The sequence below is a fragment of the Schistocerca gregaria genome, chromosome 3 (assembly GCF_023897955.1).
Source record: "Schistocerca gregaria isolate iqSchGreg1 chromosome 3, iqSchGreg1.2, whole genome shotgun sequence".
Taxonomy (NCBI): domain Eukaryota; kingdom Metazoa; phylum Arthropoda; class Insecta; order Orthoptera; family Acrididae; genus Schistocerca; species Schistocerca gregaria.
In genome coordinates, this window is record NC_064922.1 from 725,100,276 (window position 1) to 725,115,994 (window position 15,719).

General features: G+C 41.5%; 1 protein-coding gene across 3 annotated transcripts in view; it reads left to right on the forward strand.

Moving 5' to 3' along the window:
- The window catches only part of LOC126354647 (gem-associated protein 5), a 330,980-nt gene that overhangs the window by 213,794 nt on the left and 101,467 nt on the right, over positions 1–15,719 (forward strand). For all 3 annotated transcript variants that reach the window (XM_050004418.1, XM_050004417.1, XM_050004419.1), the window contains one exon: positions 4,334–4,528. In XM_050004418.1, coding sequence (XP_049860375.1) covers positions 4,334–4,528 — 195 coding nt within the window. The remainder of the gene's footprint in view (positions 1–4,333; positions 4,529–15,719) is intronic.

Consider the following 15,719-nt stretch of genomic DNA (forward strand, 5'->3'; position numbering starts at 1 on the left):
GCACCACATTTTGAAAGCTTCTATTCTCTTCTTGTCTAAACTATTTATCATCCATGTTTCACTTTCACTCCATACAAATACTTTCAAAAAATACTTCCTGACACTTAAATCTATACTCGATGTTAACAAATTTCTCTTCTTCAGAAACGCTTTCCTTGCCATTGCCAGTCTACATTTTATATCCTCTCTACTTCGACCATCATCAGTTATTTTGCTCCCCAAATAGCAAAACTTCTTTACTACTTTAAGTGTCTCATTTCCTAATCTAATTCCCTCAGCATCACCCGACTTAATTCGACTACATTCCATTATCCTTGTTTTGCTTTTGTTGATGTTCATCTTATGTCCTCCTTTCATGACACTGTCCATTCCGTTCAACTGCTCTTCCAAGTCCTTTGCTGTCTCTGACAGAATTACAATGTCATCGGTGAACCTCAAAAATTTTATTTCTTCTCCATGGATTTTGTTGCCTACTCTGAACTTTTCTTTTGTTTCCTTTACTGCTTGCTCAATATACAGATTGAATAACATCTGGGAGAGGCTACAACCCTGTCTCACTCCCTTCCCAACCACTGCTTCCCTTTCATGTCCCTCGACTCTTATAACTACCATCTGGTTTCTGTACAAATTGTAAGTAGCCTTTTGCTCCCTGTATTTTACCCCTGCCACCTTCAGAATTTGAAAGAGGGTATTCCAGTTAACCTTGTCAAAAGCTAACTCTAAGTCTACAAATGTTAGAAACGTAGGTTTGCCTTTCCTTAATCTATTTTCTAAGATAAGTCATAGGGTCAGTATTGCCTCACGTGATCCAACATTTCTATGGAATCCAAACTGATCTTCCCTGAGGTTGGCTTCTACCAGTTTTTCCATACATCTGTAAAGAATTCGCGTTAGTATTTTGCAACTGTGACTTATTAAACAGATAGTTCTGTAATTTTCACCTCTGTCAACACATGCTTTCTTTGGGATTGGAATTTTTATATTCTTCTTGAAGTCTGAGGGAATTTCACCTGTCTCATACATCTTGCTCACCAGATGGTAGAGTTTTGTCAGTACTGGCTCTCCCAAGGCCGTCAGTAGTTCTAATGGAATGTCGTCTACTCCCGGGGCCTTGTTTCGACTTACGTCTTTCGTGCTCTGTCAAATTCTTCACGCAGTATCGTATCTCCCATTTCATCTTCATCTACATCCTCTTCCATTTCCATAATATTATCCTCAAGAACATCGCCCCTGTATAAACCCTCTTTATACTCCTTTCACCTTTCTGCTTTCCCTTCTTTGCTTAGAACTGGATTTCCATCTGAGCTCTTGATATTCATGCAAGTGGTTCTCTTTTCTCCAAAGATCTCTTTAACTTTCCTGTGGGTAGTATCTATCTTACCCCTAGTGATATACACCTCTACATCCTTACATTTGTCCTCAAACCATCCCTGCTAAGCCATTTTGCACTTCCTGTTGATCTCATTTTTGAGACGTTTGTATTCCTTTTCGCCTGCTTCATTTACTGAATTTTTGTATTTTCTCCTTTCATCAATTAAATTCAATATCTCTTCTGTTACCCAAGGATTGCTATTAGCCCTCGTCTTTTTACCTACTTGACCTTCTGCTGCCTTATCTATTTCATCTTTCAAAGCTACCCATTCTTCTTCTATTTTATTTCTTTCCCCTATTCTTGTCAGTCATTCCCTAATGCTCTCCCTCAAACTTTCTACAACCTCTGGTTCTTTCAGTTTATCCAGGTCCTATCTCCTTAAATTCCCACCTTTTTTCAGTTTCTTCAATAGATTGTGGTCAGAGACCACATCTGCCCCTGGAAATGTCTTACAGTTTAAAACCTGGTCCCTAAATCTCTGTCTCAGCATTATATAATCTATCTGAAACCTTCTAGTATCTCCAGGGTTCAATCAGGCGGCTTCCTCTTTCATTTCTTAGCCCTCTCTTTCTTTTCCTACTGTTGAATTCCAGTCACCCATGACTATTAAGTTTTTGTCTCCCTTCACTACGTGAATAATTTCTTTTATCTCATCATACATTTCATCAATTTCTTCATCATCTGCAGAGCTAGTTGGCATATAAACTTGTACTACTGTAGGAGGCATGGGCTTCGTGTCTATCTTGGCCACTACAATACGTTCACTTTGCTGTGAAGCTAGCTTACCCGCACTCCTATTTTTTAAATTCATTATTAAACCTACTCTTGCATTACCCCTATTTGATTTTGTATTTATAACCCTGTAGTCACCTGACCACAAGTCTTGTTCATCCTGCCACCGAAATTCACTAATTCCCACTATATCTAACTTTAATCTATCCATTTCCCTTTTTAAATTTTCTAACCTACCTGCCCGAGTAAGGGATCTGACATTCCACACACTGATCCGTAGAGCGCCAGTTTTCTTTCTCCTGATAACAACGTCCTCCTGAGTAGTCCCCGCCCGGAGATCCGAATGGGGGACTATTTTACCTCCGGACTCTTTTACCCAAGAGGATGCCATCATCATTTAACCATACAGTAAAGCTGCATGCCCTCAGGAAAAATTATGGATGTAGTTTCCCCTTGCTTTCAGCCGTTCACAGTACCACAACAGTAAGGCCGTTTTGGTTAGTGTTAAAAGACCAGATCAGTCAGTCATCCAGACTGTTGCCCCTGCAACTACTGAAAAGGCAGCTGCCCCTCTTCAGGAACCATACGTTTGTATGGCCTTTCAACAGATACCCCTCCATTGCGGTTGCACCTACAGTACGGCTATCTGTATCGTTGAGGCACACAAGTCTCCCCACCAATGGCAAGGTCCATGGTTCATGTTTTATGTTTCTGTAAATAGCAGCACTCTCTGTCCAGGAATTCAGTTCTGTTCTGACTAGATGTTGTTGTCAGTAATAAACAAGCTTTCAGAGCTAAGTGCTGTACTTCTTTTACAGCACTGTCTTTGGACTTGGACTTCATTGTGGTTTCAGTCTAACAATATTCATTTGTATATGATAAATTTATGGCTAGAACTCATTTAAAGTGTATATTAATTGATATCATAGTGAACTGTAGATCATCAGTACTGGTTTTGAAACTCAATATGAGTTTCAGAAAATTAAGAGATTGAGTTTTGCTGTGAACCAGTTTGAAGTATTTTCAGATTTAGGTGGGTGAAGGGCAGGGACTAGCGAAGGTTGAGGTCAGGGTGGTTATGGGAACTTAGGATATATTCCAGGGAGAGTTCCCAACTGCACAATTCAGGATAGCTGATACTGGTAGGAAGGATCCAGATGGTGCATGCTGTGTAGCAGTCATGGAAGTGAAGCATGGTGTTTTGGGCAACATGTTCAGATATTGTGTGGTCCAGTTGTCTCTTGGTCACAGTTTGTGGTGGCCATTCATGCAGACAGACAGCTTGTTGGTTGTAATGCCCACATAGAAAGCAGAACAGTGGTTGCAGCTTAGTTTGTAGGTCACGTAAGAGGACCTACTCCACTCCAATCACAGGCATCTCCTATCCCATCAAAAGTAGGGTTACCTGTGAGGGCAGTCACGTGATCTACATACTAAGCTGCAACCACTGTGCTGATTTCTATCTGGGCATGACTGTCCGCATGAATGGCCACTGACAAACTGTGACGAAGATACATGTGGATCACCCAGTTGGTGAACACACTGCCCAACACAACATGCTTCAGTTACATGACAGCTTCACAACCTGTGCCAACAGAATCTTTGCTACCAATACCAGCTTTCCTCAGTTGTGCGAATGGGAAATCTCCTTGCAGTCATCCTATGTTCCCATACCCACCGTTCCCCACCCACCCCCTGGTCTGATCTTCGCTAGTTCCTGTCCTCTACATGGCTACCCCTTCCCTGCCCTCACTCCAGCACAACACAATCTTCTATTCTGCCAACAAACACACTAGCCTTTTTTTTTCCTTTGCCTCTATGTCTCTCCTTTCCCACCTCCCACCCCCTCCCTCCTCAAGCCTCCTTCTTACCCGAACCACCTGCGTATTGCTTCTCCCATCAGGCACAGTTTCTGTGCACAATCCAGTCTCACCTGCCAGAGGCAGGCAGACAAGTGTCAGTTGTGAATTTGTGTGTGTGTGTGTGTGTGTGTGTGTGTGTGTGTGTGTTTGTGTGTTTGTTTTCCACTTTTTCAACCTTTGATGGATTATAATGAGCTAAACACAGATTTGAACAATTTGGATGCTCTTGCTTACAAAATCAGCTTTCTTAAGTAATGTAATTATTTTTGAGATATAATTGATAATTAATTTTTTCGTGAAGCACACACAATTAACAGTCACCAATTATGTTCCTATTTATGTTCTTAGTTGTGAATTGATTTTTTAGGTTCCATTGGAAAACAACTGTCCAAGTCAACAAGGCTTCAGATTCGTAAATCACACTTTCCAGTCTCATCACAGCAGCGAAGTCTAGGAAAAGCAGAGGACTTTGCTCGTATACAGAGGATGTTAGCAGGACCTAATATTGGCCCTACTTTTTTTGGGCCCCGTGAGGATCTTGTGAAGCTTCTAGATGCTGAAGGTAAGTGTAAAATATGGGGATATGCAGTGATGGAGGTGATTTGTACATAGTCCATAACTCTCATCTCTTATTCACCCTGCATTTCATCTGTCAGTGTTCCTAGGATTGTTCTTGCTGTTAATTTGATAAGTCGTAATGAATACAAAGGAAGTAAGATTAGAATTTAAAGCCTGGATGATGACAATACCTTTAGAGACACAACAGGCTAAGGAAGTTAGGTATTTCATTTTCAAAGACCCACTTAGTGAATATAAATAATGATAGTTCACACTGCGATTTTGACAAAATTTTAGTGATACTGTCTGACTGACTAGGTGGTTCGGTTCTTGGGCCAGATGAAGAGATACTCTTAGCATATCTGTCATGACCCAATTTTTCTTAAACTCATTCATGTCCTTGATGGCCTGCTGTCATCTGGCCAAGTGTGCAATCAACAGATCAGGCCTAACATCTTGGTTTTATTTTGAAATACCTTCTCCTTTCCTGGATTGAGGATTTGCCAGCTATATGTTCTCTTCCAATCTGATGAAACTCCACCTTGGACCTTGTTATCCCATTGACAACACAGTGTAGTCCTGTTCATTGATACAGATTATTGATGACAAATGCACGAGGGTCGTTCAATAAGTAAGCCCCACATTTTTTTCTCAGAACATATTTATTGTTAAAGAGTCAGAATTTAATGACAATATACATCAACATTTCTTGTCCGCATCCTATTTTTCTACGTAGTCTCCATCACATTCTGTGGCTGTTCGCCAACATTGTGGAAGAGGGTGTATTCCCTGCTGGTAAAAGTTCTTGTACTGTAGGCATAGCCATGTTTTCATGTTTCAGCATTCCAGTGCTGACCGACGTAGAGCCAATTCTCAAGCTGTGTTGCACTGGTCGGTATGAATAATGGCATCCACATGATTCAGCATGTGTGTGGCTGTGACAGGACGTCCCAAGCATGGCTGATCATGGAACTCTGTTTCTGCGTTTCCTGAGGCTGTCAATTTCTTTACCCATCGCCCAGCTGTATTCCTATCAACTGCAGCATCGCCATATACTGAACACAAATATTTATGGATGTTCACCATGGTTTCTTTTTCTGCTCACAAGAATTCAATAACAGCACAGTGCTTGTAACGTGAGTCATACGTAGATGCCATTTGACGCTGTACTGTGGGTCTGCCATCTGACAGAATGGTTCGAAACTTCACCAGTGCACAGAACAAACATTAAATGTGAAGCACCTACAAGGAAGTTTGTCTATGTATATTAATTTTTTTTTTTTTAGAAAATGTGGGGCATTCTTATTGAATGACACTTGTAGTTAAATGTCAAGCCTATTTCCTGCTGTATGTTGTCCATGTGATTTGTGTAGATTCAGTGACATTGTATTTTCCTATACCACATTTACAAGGTTAAGGAGCTCATCTGTAGCGCTCGAACATCTCCAGTAAATTCTTCTACAGCAGCCACCTGCATAGGGAGGCGACTGAAATCATATTAGGTCTCTGTATATGAAATGTAAGTCTCCAAATCTCTTGAGAGGTCACAACTTCCATGTGAAAAAAATGAAAAACTGAGAAAAATGATTATATTCTCTCCATGTCTGTTAAGATGCCAAGACTCTCTCTTCAATCCATGGCAATCCACTGAACTCACAAATCCAGATTGTTTCCCCATTTTTATTTAGACTTTCAGTGCTACTGAAGGACCTGCTTTTGCCTCAGTAACAATCATTCTATTTAATTTTGCACCTTTTCTGCTAATTGCACTCCTCTGCTCCTCTGATATTTGCTGCTTTCTGGGAGTACTTCACATTGCTGTTACAGTGAAACTCGTATTTTAGGTTTTCATGCTGTCCAGATGTAAAAAACGCTAAATTGAGGAAAATGTGAAATCGAGGAAGACATTAAGACCCCCAAAATACAGATATGTAATTGGCTCAAATTATTAAAAATCGCAATACATTGTATAAAATCTATATAACTGAATGAAATTAAATGCACAGTGCAATGTTTCTAATTTAATTTGTGGTAATGAATTTCATCACTTCTTAAAAAATCACAGGTGTGTAGCAACAAGTGAAAACGTACAAAAAATTGAAATTGGTATCTGGGTACAAGGTAATCAAGCAAGTTTCCGACTACGAGCACAAATTATATATCAAAACAAGTGTTTTTTAGAGATCTTTCCTTTGTGCTCACCTCTAAAAAAGGCAATTTGGTGAACATGGTGAATTAAACTGAAAATATCGCAGCAGCTGAGTCATTAAACCCTAAGCATAAATGTAGACATCTGCTTAATGACAAACTTTGTCTTTGTTATGAGCCACAAGTCATGTGCTTGCCACTGTCAAAATGTTATTTTAGGCTCAATGAGAGAAACAGATACTTGAAAAAAATGAGTTCACTTCCCCAATTGATGTTACAAGTGTATTAGATGTCGACTCAGTGAATTTCTCTACACTGTGTAAAATGTATATTTGAAAGAAAGATCAGGGCTGCAGCTTTGCTTCATGTATTGTATCACTGCTGCCAATCTTTATGATCAACAGTGTGTGGTGCAAACTATGTATGTGAGTAGTGTGTGTAGCTGTTGCAACTGCGTCATGTCAGATTTGAACACCAAAGTCTTTAAATTGTGCTATTGCAAAACCCTTGTTCCGTTTCGTGTGACATTTCTGCCATAGCAGATGATCTGGATGAAAAGCACATTTTCAGCACATTACAGAATGCTTCCACCCCTATGTGAACTCCCATGGTTGAAGTGCCTCTCCTCCTCTCTACATATCCAGCATGTGAGCTTGTATTGTGTGTATTAGTGTGGTGTGGTGGCTGCGCTGGCTATTGGGTGACGTAATAAGTCGCCAGCCAATAAGAGCTCACTAGCCGGAAATGGTCGACATTTCCTTGATTCTGACCGAGCGTATTCTTTGAGAATCAGTGTTTGAACTTTTAGGTTGATGATTGATGTTGTTGCTGAATACAGTACATTGGAAATGCAAGCAAACAGATGAGGCTGAGTTATAAGCGGCACAAGCAGAGGGAGCAGCAGGGCCCCATGGTCATGCATTGGCCCAGTCCGGAACACTTTGTGTCAATTAATTTGTTTTCCCATAGCTGCCACAACCTAGCAGTAGTCGTGTCATAACTGCATGGAGAAGCTAAACATTGCAAGTTGTATAGGCAACACCGGTTGTGAATTATGTCAGCATTTCCCCTCTCACATCTCCCCTGTCTGCAACAGCATAAAATATTCCTTTAGCTCCGTAACCTCTCATAGTGTGAACCATCTATTTTTTGTGCCACTTGTAATTCGTAATTCATTCAGTCATATCAAATGTCAATAGGAAGAAAACAAGATGAAATCAAGCAGGATGTCAAGAACAACGTAGGATCGAGGTAAACCTTACTAGGAAGAAAAGTAAAATGTGGTAATTTTTTGTGTTGGTTTTATGGGTTTTTCACAGGTGCTAATTTGTGGCGTAGAATTGCGAAAAACATAAAATCGAAGTTCCACTGTATTTAGATCCTGATGTTCAGAAAAGTTTCTACTAACATCATGGGAAACAGTGTTCCCAATGTGATTTAGGGTGTGGTCTTAACGTCAGATTTCAGTGTTGATAACCCTTCCTAAAAACCAAACTGTACTCAAGCAAGAGAAATCTAACCATCATTAATGGTGCATCATTAAAGGAGACACCTGCATGTGTACAGACCAGATGCGTCTCTCACTTGGAAAGCTACAGAAATCCCTGTCGCTGTCTCAGTTTCAAGAAATTGTGCACACATTGCATCATTCTCTTATGTTACATTTAATATATGTAAAACCTCTCCCTCATTCCTATGTTTCCTTATAAGGCTACGTCTAGAGACTTGAAATAACAGTCCTGGCCTGGGTGTGGCTCCTACCACCCTACCCCATTTCCCAGTCACCCACTTAAGGAGATGTGGGCTCTAAGGTGAAAACAGTAATTTCTAAATTTGAATTTTTTTCGCAGTTCTATAGGTGCATTACCCTAGCAGAAGAAAAGCCACTAAACTATTCTTCCAAATTCTTCCTCCAGTACAGAAATCCATTGTCATTGTCTTATGATCTCCTGCGGTTTTGACAATGTGTTCACTTGCAGCAGAGAAAGTGTTCATAGGTGTTTTCACACACTCCTTCCAATTTTTCTTTTTCTTGTAAGAGCATCTTGGAGAAAATTCAGACACATTACTACAATTTTGTCGGTTTGCTCAGATTTGTGCAGTTGCATTTCTTGACCAGTTATGATGATAAACATTAACTTTGTGTGGACTGAAATTACAAATTTTCACCTTCAAGAGTATTTATTTAATGTTTCATTATGTGAAAGCAAAGGAAGTCCAAAGCAGTAGGAGGACAATAATTTCCAAATGTCAAATGCAATTGTTCATGGCATTCACCCACACTCAAAATCACTTCAAAATCACATTTTTATACTTCTACTGTATCCACGGCTAACTTGAATACCGAACAAGGTGGCGCAGTGGTTAGCACACTGGACTCACATTCAGGAGGATGATGGTTCAATCCCGCGTCCGACCATCCTGATTTAGGTTTTCCATGATTTCCCTAAACCAGTCCAGGCAAATGCCGGGATGGTTCCTTTGAAAGGGCACGGCCGACGTCCTTCCCCATCCTTCCCTAATCCGATGAGACCGATGACCTCGCTGTTTGGTCTCCTCCCCCCAAACAAACAAACCAACTAACCAACCTAACATGAATACCTAATAGTGCTTCTTGTACTTACACACTATTGAATCTTGTATCAGTGGAACAGAATGCTACCACATATATTTCTTGGAAATGTCACAATATACCAGAACCAAGTCATTCTCAAATGGAGTTCCCTGCATCTGTGACATCCACTGTCTAAGCCATACATACAATTCTCTTGGGTCAAACCAAATAGTGAGTATCTTTGTGATTTTAGGCTTTCGTGGCTGCGTTCAGGTTTGGTGAAACCCTATTCCGTGTGCTGAAAATTGTTGTTCCCGGCCAATGCTCTCTGATCATAAACATTGTTTGTGTTTCAGCAACCACTGTGTTTTCAATAAGGGTTTCATCTGCTCTAGATCACAAGGAGAATATAAACCTCCATTAAGAAATAAGCAAAAAATAAAAATAAAACACTAAACCTCAAATTGTGCTATGTGCTGAAGGGCTGGGCAGCTTTGAGGTGAAACGGTCATCACCCAGCTACCTCAGTTGTACAAGGCAGGTGGTCTCTGAGTGGTATTCTGCATTGTTAGCTTCTTTTGGGATCACCATGGTGAATTCATTACACAGAAATGTCCCCAAAGCATCAGAAAAGAGATCTGTATTGACTGCTATGAGCTTCAGCTCAGAAAAGATGGCCAGTAACAGGATGGGATAATTAAGAGAAAGGACATTGGTTTTAAGAGGTACAACACTTAGCTAGTATACTGTTTGAGAAACAGAAAACCATTGGTAGAAACAACTACGTCATGGGAAGCTGACCATATACACTGAGGTGATAGAGTCATGGAATAGCAATATGCATATACATGGATGTTGGTAGTATCACATATTCAATGAAAAAAAAGGGGGGGAAGGGGGGGCAGTGCATTGGCAGAGTTGTCACTTGTACTCAGGTGAATCATGTGAAAAGGTGTCTGAAGTGATTATGGCCGCACAACAGGAATGAAAAGACTTTAAACACAGAATGCTAGTTGTAGTTGGGAAATGCCATTTTGGAAATCATAAAGGAATTCAATACAGCATTTTGAGATCCACAGTCTCAAGAGTCTGCGGAGAATACCAAACTTCAGGCATTACCACACACCGCAGACAGTGCAGTGGCCACATGCCTTCACTCAATGACAGAGAATTGCAGTGTTTGCTTAGAGTTGTCAATGCTAAGCAACGCTACATGAAATAAATGCAGAAATCCATGTGGGAAGTACGACAGATGTATTCATTAGGACAGTATGGCTAAATTGGCATTAATGGCCTTTGGCACAGAAGATGGATACGAGTGCTGCAGCACAACATCACCTGCAGTGCCTCTCTTGGTCTCATGACCATATTATTTAGATCCTACATGACTGGAAAACTAGGCATGGTCAAGTGAGTCCTGATTTCAGTTGGTAAGAGCTGATTATGGCAGGATTTGAGGGTAACACAGACCCCAAAAGCCATGGACCCAAGTAGTCAACAAGGCTCCATGCAAGCTGCTGGTGGCTCCACAATGATGTGGGCTGTGTTTACATGGATTGGAGTGGGTCCTCTGTTCCAATTGAACCGATCATTGACCAGAAATGGTTATGTTCAGCTGCTTGGAAGACATTTGCAGCTATTCAGGGCATTCATGTTCCCATGACAATGCACCATGTCACTGGGTCACAATTGTTCATGACTGGTTTGAAGAACTTTCTGGACAGTTCAAGTGAATGATCTTGCTACACAGTTTGCTTCACTTGAATCCCATCAAACATATGTGAGACATAATAGAGAGGTCAGTTTGTGCAGAGAATTGTGTGCCAGCAACACAGAATTGTGTGCCAGCAACACTTTCGCAATTATGAATAGCTTTAGAGTCAGCATGGCTCAATACTACTGCAGGAGACTTCCAGCAACTTGTTCAGTCTGTGCCATGTTGAGTTGATGCACTATGCTGGGCAAAAGGAGATCTAATACAATTTGAATAGGTATCCCATGACTTTTGCCATCTCAATGTATGAGGGAGTGAAATGCAAACAAGATAGATGGAAAAAGTAATGAAACTGTTTATTGTTTCAAAAGTACGTGCCATAACTGTTAACACTTTATCCCTCTGTGAGACAAGAGGGCCAGTGCCTTCATGGAAAAATGTTTACCTTGCCTACTGAACCATGGTTGTACCCAGCCGTACACATCTTCATCTAGAGCAAATCAGTGGCCACAGAGGTCTTTCTTCTGTAGTAAAGAAGTGTGGAATAGTGTGTGGAGAGATCAGGATTATATGGAGGATATGTAAGGACTCCCCAGTGAAATTTCTACAGTGTAGTCTAAATGATCTTGGTGACATGTGGGTCTGCCTGTATTTATGGCCATCAGTTTGCTTTAGTACAGTCATGGTTCAGTAGGCAGTCACAAACATTTTTTCATGAAGGCATTGACCATCTTCTGTCATGGTGAGGTAAATGTATTAAAAGTTAAAATATTGAGGCAGTTTAATTACTTTTTTCCATCTACACTGTTTTCATTTGACTACTCATTATACAGGATGATTCAAAAAGAATACCACAACTTTAGGAATTTAAAACTCTGCAACGACAAAAGGCAGAGCTAAGCATTATCTGTCGGCGAATTAAGGGAGCTATAAAGTTTCATTTAGTTGTACATTCGTTCACTTGAGGCACTGTTGACTAGGCATCAGCGTCAGTTGATGCTAAGATGGCAAACGCTCAACAGAAAGCTTTTTGTGTTATTGAGTACGGCAGAAGTGAATCGACAACAGTTGTTCAGCGTGCATTTCGTATGAAGTATGGTGTTAAACCTCCTGATAGGTGGTGTATTAAACATTGGTATAAACAGTTTACAGAGAATGGGTGTTTGTGCAAAGGGAAAAGTTCTGGACGGCCGAGAACGAGTGATGAAAATGTAGCACGCATCCAGCAAGCATTTGTTCGCAGCCCAGGAAAATCGACTCGCAGAGCTAGCAGAGAGCTGCAAATTCCACAATCAACTGTATGGAGAGTCCTACGAAAAAGGTTAGTTATGAAACCTTATCGTCTAAAATTGGTTCAAGCACTGCCTGCAGCTGATAAGATTAAAAGAATCGATTTCTGTGATTTTATCCTCGCTCAAATGGAAACAGATGAATCTTTCATTTCAAAGATTGTGTTTAGTGATGAAGCAACTTTCCACACTAACGGGAAAGTCAACCGTCACAATGTCTGTATATGGGGCACTGAGAATCCGCGGGAAATAACTCAGTATGAACGTGACTCGCCTAAGGTGAACGTTTTCTGTGCCATTTCAGCCAATAAAGTTTTTGGTCCCTTTTTCTTCGAAGGTGCTACTGTAACTGGACTACAGTATCTGGAGATGTTAGAGAATTGGCCTCAGCTCGAACAAAAAGCACAACAATTCATATTTCAGCAGGATGGAGCGCCACCACATTGGCACTTATCTGTCCGTAACTACCTGAACGCCAACTACCCGAGGCGATGGATCGGCCGCCAGGCAGCCCGTGACAGAGCACTTCATCACTGGCCTCCAAGAAGCCCTGATCGTACCCCCTGCAATTTTTTTCTTATGGGGGTATGTTACGGATATGGTGTTTCAGCCACCTCTCCCAGCCACCATTGATGATTTGAAACAAGAAATAACAGCAGCTATCCAAACTGTTACGCCTGATATGCTACAGAGAGTGTGGAACGAGTTGGAATATCGGGTTGATATTGCTCGAGTGTCTGGAGGGGGCCATATTGAACATCTCTTAACTTGTTTTTGAGTGAAAAAAAACCTTTTTAAATACTCTTTGTAATGATGTATAACAGAAGGTTATATTATGTTTCTTTCATTAAATACACATTTTTAAAGTTGTGGTATTCTTTTTGAATCACCCTGTATATTACTCGCCGTATCTGCGTGGCTTCACTCCTGTATGTGTTCGACATACATCAGCTTCCCCCCTCCCCCCCTCCTGCCCCCTGTGTTTACCTATTCCTTGCTCAGCCCCTCTAACCACCTCTCACCTCTATCTATCCATTACCTACTCCCCACTCTGTCGGTTTCTTCATTTCCTTTTCCATACCAATTTGTCACTCCCCTCTTTCTGAACATATCTTCCTATCTCTCCTCCTCCTCCTCTCCCTCTTCCTTCTCCACCTCCATCTACATCTACCCTCTGCCCCTTCCACTTTCCTCCTCACTGCCTGTCTCATCCCCCCCCCCCCCCCTGCCAATCTTCTCCTCCCCCCATGCCAATCTTCTCCTCCCCTCCCCTCTGCCAATCTTCTCCTGCCCCCCCTCTGCCAATCTTCTTCTCCCTCTCCTCTGCCAATCTTCTCCTCCCCCCCCCCTCTCAATCTTCTCTTCCATTTTTCTTTGTACCTCTCTTCCTCCCCCCTCGTTCTTTGTCTCCCCATCTCCTCCTCCCCTCACTGTACAACTCTTCCTATGCCCTCCTCTCCCCTCCCACCGCCCCCCCCCCCCCCCTCTCTCTCTCCATCACCTTCTCCCCCTCTGACTGTCCACATCATCCTCCCACCTCTTCGTCATCACCTGCTCCCCTACCTCTCTCTGTCCACAGCATCCCCCCCCTCTCTCCCTATCCATCATTGTCTGCCCCCTTCTCTCTGTCCATCCCATCTGTGTTCATCACAACCTTGCCACCACCCTTACCATTCTGTATGTGTAGCTCTAATCCTGCAAAACAGCTGTCATGCATGGTAGCCTACACGTCGGGGGCTTGACAAATGGTTTTGCCCTGCATTAGGCTGTCCTGCAATGCAGGTTCATGAAGTATGCTGCTATTATTCCCATACAACATAACTGTCCTATAGGGCAGCCTATATTGAAAGGGAGGAGGGGAGGGGCACTTTTGCCTCTTTGTCACTGCTATTGAGCTAAGACGTTATAAACCCCGCAGTGCTAAATATGTATCGGAATTGGATGTACTTCATAATTTCCTGCCCCTTCCCCTCTGTCAATCTCTTCCTCCTCCTCCTCCTCCTCCCCCCCTCCCTCCCCCCACCCTCTCTCTATCCCTTTCCTCCTCTCTCTCTCTCTCTCTCTCTCTCTCTCTCTCTCTCTCTCTCTCTCTGTCCATCACTTTTTTCTCTTTTTCCTCCACCCCTTTCGCCCTCTATCTTCTTCTCCCCCGTTTCCCCCATTAGTGTTTAACACAAGAATAATAGACACTGAGTAAAACAATCAGATCAGTGTCTCCCTAAATGCACCATCACAAAAGACCTAAAGAATTATTAATATTAATATCGTAACATTTAAAATTGAAATACCTAATTTTGATGTTATAAAAAAAAATAGAAAGAAACTTCCACATGGGAAAAATATATTAAAAACAAAGATTCCAAGACTTACCAAGTGGGAAAGCGCCGGTAGATAGGCACAATAAATAAAACACACAAACACACGCACAGAATTTCGAGCTTTCGCAACCGGCGGCTGCTTCGTTGGAAAGAGGGAAGGAAAAGGAAAGATGAAAGGATGTGGGTTTTAAGGGAGAGGGTAAGGAGTCATTCCGGGAGTGGAAAGAATGGATGTGTGTGTGTGTGTGTGTGTGTGTGTGTGTGTGTGTGTGTGTGTGTGTGTGTGCGCGCGCGCGCGCGATATATACCTATCCTTTTTTCCCCCTAAGGTAAGTCTTTCCACTCCCGGGATTGGAATGACTCCTTACCCTCTCCCTTAAAACCCACATCCTTTCATCTTTCCTTTTCCTTCCCTCTTTCCTGACGAAGCAGCCGCCGGTTGCGAAAGCTCGAAATTCTGTGTGTGTGTTTGTGTGTTTTATTTATTGTGCCTATTTACCGGCGCTTTCCCGCTTGGTAAGTCTTGGAATCTTTGTTTTTAATATAATTTTGATGTTAATTATACAAGGAGACTAGTGAAACTTACATTCGAAAGGTGCTTTCATGTAGACATGCATACAAAAAGTTGTGTGTATGTAGACATTAAGAGAGGTAAAAGAAAAAGACATATGCATATATAAAAAGTTTTCCTCTGTCTCTCACACTGCTATGAACTTCTGTCCTGCATACTGAGTAGGGGCTACGGTAGACATTACTCTTGTAAGTAACAATGGTTCATAAAATCTCATTCTAGGGATGTTCATATTTAAGTGTTGTGGATACTCCAGTTGCAGTAATACACACACACATTGCATTACTTGTAGTTCCTTTTGTCTGGAGGCAAATGGAACTAACTTTCTTGTTCATTTGTCTGCATTACCACAGAATTTGAAATAAGTTCCTAACATTCCGTTTCCTGATTTTGGATAGCTGTGACTTCCCTTGATATACAGAAACTGTATTTGTTGTAGTCTATGCCTTGAAGAATGCTAATGGGTCAGACTGAAAGACAAACAGTTATAGAGAGATAATTGTTACTTAGACACAGTATAATTGCAGTCAGATGAAAACAGATAGACAGAAAAAAGTTAACTTTTACTGTCTTAAAAATAATTGCCGTAACCTTTAATACA